The sequence below is a fragment of the Sardina pilchardus genome, chromosome 16 (genome assembly GCF_963854185.1).
Source record: "Sardina pilchardus chromosome 16, fSarPil1.1, whole genome shotgun sequence".
NCBI classification, from domain to species: Eukaryota; Metazoa; Chordata; class Actinopteri; order Clupeiformes; family Clupeidae; genus Sardina; species Sardina pilchardus.
The window spans coordinates 14840666-14845665 of record NC_085009.1 but is presented as its reverse complement, the minus strand read 5'-3'; the positions used below and the strand labels follow the sequence as shown (position 1 = coordinate 14845665).

General features: G+C 47.0%; 1 protein-coding gene across 1 annotated transcript in view; it reads left to right on the top strand.

Moving 5' to 3' along the window:
• The window catches only part of hdlbpb (high density lipoprotein binding protein b), a 25899-nt gene that overhangs the window by 8209 nt on the left and 12690 nt on the right, over positions 1 to 5000 (top strand). Inside the window, exons 8-11 of the mRNA XM_062515914.1 lie at positions 1034 to 1240; positions 2382 to 2489; positions 3236 to 3340; positions 4563 to 4641. Coding sequence (XP_062371898.1) covers positions 1034 to 1240; positions 2382 to 2489; positions 3236 to 3340; positions 4563 to 4641 — 499 coding nt within the window. The remainder of the gene's footprint in view (positions 1 to 1033; positions 1241 to 2381; positions 2490 to 3235; positions 3341 to 4562; positions 4642 to 5000) is intronic.

Below are 5000 nucleotides of genomic sequence, written 5' to 3'. Positions count from 1 at the left end.
GAGCTTGCTCACGCCGGTATTGTCGACTCTCAAGGTCTGATCTGGGAGAGACGAGAGAACACAGATGAATAGGTAAACGATAAATTCCTCTCCTCTTTCACTCCATCGGCTCAGCGCGCCCAGCGTCTCCTGTCTCCAGCCCTGACTCTTGCCTTCTGTTGCTGTGAATGGTGTGAAGATGCGGCAACTCTCGGGTGCGTTCGGTCTCGCTCTGGTCCGGTTTGGTCCGGTTTGGTTGGTGCGATTGGCATGGGAGAAGCACTGGGCGCTAATGAGAAAATGAGGGAGTTTATGACTAGTGGTGAAGGGTGAAGATGAGAGGGGGGAGAGGGATGGATAGGAGAGGAGAGGGTGGTGTTGAGAGTGAGGGGTGGTGTTTGTGTGTGTGTGTGTGTGGGGGGGGGGGGGGTTAGAGGTGGTGTTGAGGGTGAATGTGAGTGTGTGTGTGTGTGTCTGTGTGTGTGGGGGGGGCGGGGGGTTGGGGTTTTGGTTTAGAGGCGCTGTTGACGGTGAGTATGTGGGATGCGGGGGATTAGAGGTGGTGTTGAGGGTGAGGGGATAATGTGTGTGTGTGTGTGTGTGGGGGGGGGGGTTGGGATGGGTGGTGGAGGGTTTAGAGGGTGATGTTGAGGGTGAAGATGGGTAGGGGGGGATGGCCAGGCAGAGATACTAATGGGGCAAATTGGATTGCAGAGGAAAACAACAGGATGAGAATGCTAATGAAGCCAGGGAGACGCGGAGGAACCGTGGGCTTTCATCAGACACACACACACACACACACACACACACACACACACACACACACACACACACACACACACACACAAAACCCACAGACACAGACACATGCACAAATCTGGAATAACATAAACACCCACACACACACACACAGAAATTAACCAACTCATTCACAGAACACCTGTGTGCTTCCTTGAGTAGTAGCTCTCAAGGCTCTTGAGGAATAACACTCACCCTCTAGATGCCCTTAAACTTCTCTCCTTTTCTCATTCCCTCTGTGTCTGTCCATCTTCAGAAGCGGAAGACCACCACGATCTCGGTGGAGGTGAAGAAGTCGCAGCACAAGTACATCATCGGGCCCAAGGGCAACACGCTGCACGAGATCATGGAGAGCACCGGCGTCTCCGTGGAGATGCCGCCGCTCGACTCCTGCTCGGAGACCATCATCCTCCGGGGCGAGCCGGATAAACTGGGCCCGGCGCTCACGCAGGTGTACGCCAAGGTGAGAGGGCGGCGGCCCTGTAGAATGTTATCACTCGTTTTAGAACTTTCTTTTTTACAGTTGTTTATGTAGATTGCAGACCTCATAGTTCTGGCTGTCTACATGTTCATGTACATCAAGTATTTTCCCTCCATGGAACTAACAGCAGTTTGGGAACCCTAGGTTAGAAGATGGAGACCCTTTAGAAAGTTGTCATTCATTTTAGAAACAGGCTGTGTATTATATTTACTCAAACAGACCAAGGCATACATTGAGACAATTCCCATGTATGCATACAGCAGACACAAAATTGGCCAATTTCCTCATTCAGGGTTTGCTTTTTACACTTGTGTTTACAGTTTGCAAACATCATCTGAGTTATGGCTATCTTGAATTCATCACACATCAAGATAAATCCCAAGTCATGTGTATGAATATACATGTGGCATCGATGGAATAGAATATGCTCATGATATTCAAAAGGTCCAAATTAATAGAGGATTTGACTGTTTGCAGACCTCATAGTTGCTGGCTGTCAGAGTATTTTCCCACTGTGAAACAACAGTCTGGGATTAGCACAGTCCAGCACAATATGCAACAATGTGCAAAAAATCCAAAACCATTTGTCCATATATTCACCATGCTGAAATGCCTTTTCTCTTGATACTGTATCCAGAGCGCATTGTACTGTATTGTTTAGCGTTCAAGTCAAGTCAAGTCAAGTTAATTTATTCGTCTCCCTTGGGAGAAATTTGGGCTAGAGACAGGGTACTGCTGCAGACATACATAGAACATACAGAGACAGCAGTGTGTAAGACAATATGGACAACCAAACAAAGACAAAGAGGAAGGTACATAACTGGCAACCAGATGAGGACCATTGCACCAAGTGCAAGAGGAGCTGACTGTGCAATCAGCCCTACCTGATGCTTAAAACTAATGCACATTTAAAGTGCCAGTGCACAATAAAGTGCTAGTGCATTCCAAGTGCAGTGCACAATAAAAGTGCTAGTGCATTCCAAGTGCAGTGCACAGTAAAAGTGCTAGTGCATTCCAACCAAGTGCAGTGCACAATAAAAGTGCTAGAGCGCGCTGGTCTAGGCGTGGTTGTGGGTGCGCGTGGGCGTGGCGTCTGACTCCTAATTGGCCGTGTTCTCCGCAGGCGAAGAGTGTGACCGTGGTGGAGGTGAGCGCTCCAGCCTGGCTGCACCGCTTCATCATCGGCAAGAAAGGACAGAACATCGGCCGCATCACCCAGCAGCTGCCCAAGGTGAGCGAGGGAGGGAGAGAGGGAGAGAGAGAGAGAGAGAGGGAGAGAGGGAGAGATGAAAGTAAGGCCTTTAATGACTGATCCAGCGGGGAGGGGAAGAAAGGGGGAGGCGGGGAAAAAAGGCAAAAGAACTGGCAGGATATGAAAGAGAGGAGATGAAGAAATGCACTGAACAGACCAAGGAAAAGGGGGGCACCGTGTCTGTGGCTGACGGCAGTCGTCTGCAATTGAAGACGGCCGCCAGGGCAGAGACGTGATCAAACGTTAAACTGCAGATTGATCAAAAGCATCTTCAAATCCTCCCCATCTGTATAAATCACTTGCACAAATATATGAAAAGGTACTGTAGTTCCATGTAAAGGGTATGTGGCCACCTCCTGGGTTATGAGCTCTTGGTTTCAGGTTACAAAGGTATTGTTACATTGCTTCTCTGTTACATACAATTATATTTACAGTAATTTCCCACATATAAGCTGTATTGTGTATTAGCCACAGGACAGTGTGCAAGTTTTATGCAAGTTATAAGAAACAAAGCCATATCACCACCATATTAACTGCCCCCCCCCCCCCTGCATTAACCTCATAGCCGAAGAAGTTTGGCAAAATCAATGTATAGGCCGCGGCTAATAGTCGGGAAATGACGGTATAATGCGGCTTATATGCGGGACATTACTGTATTTAAGTGCAAAGATTGATTGTGGTTTGATGTAAATCCCTGCTTCCTGACCTTTGACCCCTCCCCCAAGGTTCACATCGAGTTCACAGATGGCGAGGAGAGGATCAGCCTGGAAGGGCCCACGGAGGAGGTGGAGCAGGCACAAGTCCAGATCCAAGAGATCATCAAAGACCTGGTCAGAGCCCACACACACACACACACACACACACACACACACACACACACACTCCCATACACACACACACACACACACACACACACACACACACACACACACACACCTTTTTGATGGTCCTGCTACTTTTTGTTCCAAATATTCACTTAATCAGCTGATTCTAATTAGCACAGCTCTTAAGCCAGAAAGACTTTTACTTTCTGAAGCCAGACTATTAAATCTTTGGTGTTGAATTGGTGTCTAACCACTTTACAGCACACACACATACATTTGAATATGCTGCCATGGAACATATTTCCATATGCGTTGATGCATAAGTTTATGCAAACCAAGGCGAGAAGGTGCTCCGTCAAATCTATCCGGTGAAAAACGTCTGCCTGTTAAAAGCCGGTGTAATCCAAATTCCGGTCAAATGCGTCAATTAGAGAAACTTCCAGAGACGGCTGAATCCACATTCAGAGCGTAGATTTTCTACATTGTAGGCTACTCTTGTGAAAAGCAACTTTCTAATATTGTATTTTCACTTTCGCGACACCCACTTTCCAATATGCTAGGCTAGGGTATTAAGTCATACTGTAGCTTTAGTCTAGCCCACTGTACGTGCAGTAAATAGTTAGTGTTTTTTATTTAAGTGGAGTAGAACTAGGTCTAGGTCTGCTGTGTATGTTGCTGCTTGTTGACATCTTGTCATCATGTACTGTATGATCGCTAAACTCTGATTCTATTTAAGGTCGCAATCAGTTAACTCCATTCAATTGTGTTTGTTGTTCAGCTGTGCACGCAATTGCGGCAGGTGTAGAGATGGGCGGTAATGAGTGTTGTTTACGCAATGAAGTGTCATCTTAGTCAATTCCACGTAATATGGCAAAGCACAGCGATTGCTTTCTGCATTTTGTTATCTCAAGTGCAAAATTGGCCAATTCCAGTCATCAGCCGATCAATCGGTGCATCTCTTCAAATGACGAAGAAATGCCGAGCTTCGATTGAAAGCAAAAAAATATTCATCTGTGCAATGAAGTATTGAAGTCAGAAATGTAGTTAGCTAAGATTGCATAGGCTTACAGCATGGGTAATCCTTAATGAGGGGGTGTCCTTTCAGAACCTTTCATCATTGACTGCAACAGAGCCCAGCTGCACTGCCACTGTGAATCATTGTCCATGATGTGCCGTCTTAAGTGGAACGAGCCGCTTCATATCTCTCTTGTGTGTCCTCCATCAACAGATGTCTCGGATGGACTACACCGAGGTGAACATCGACCAGCGCTTCCACAGACACCTGATCGGGAAGAATGGAGCAAACAGTGAGTTTGAGTGTGTGTGTGTGTGTGTGTGTGTGTGTGTGTGTGTGTGTGTGTGTGTGTGTGTGTGTGAGAGTGTGAGAGTGTGAGAGTGTGAGAGTGTGAGAGTGTGAGAGTGTGTGTGTGAGAGTGTGTGTGTGTGTGTGTGTGTGTGTGTGTGCTCCCAATTTTCACCATTTTTTTCACTAATGGGGAAGGGGAGGGCTGTTGAGAGAGGCACAGCAGGGGGGGAAAAGCCGTTTTTAAAATGTTATTTTTCCCCTCAAAGTCACTCCTGTCAGTAACTTCTATTCTACAATGTCAGCGTCTGCCTGTCAACATCTTGTACCCTTGCAAAGTGTCATACTGAGCCTGAAGTTAGG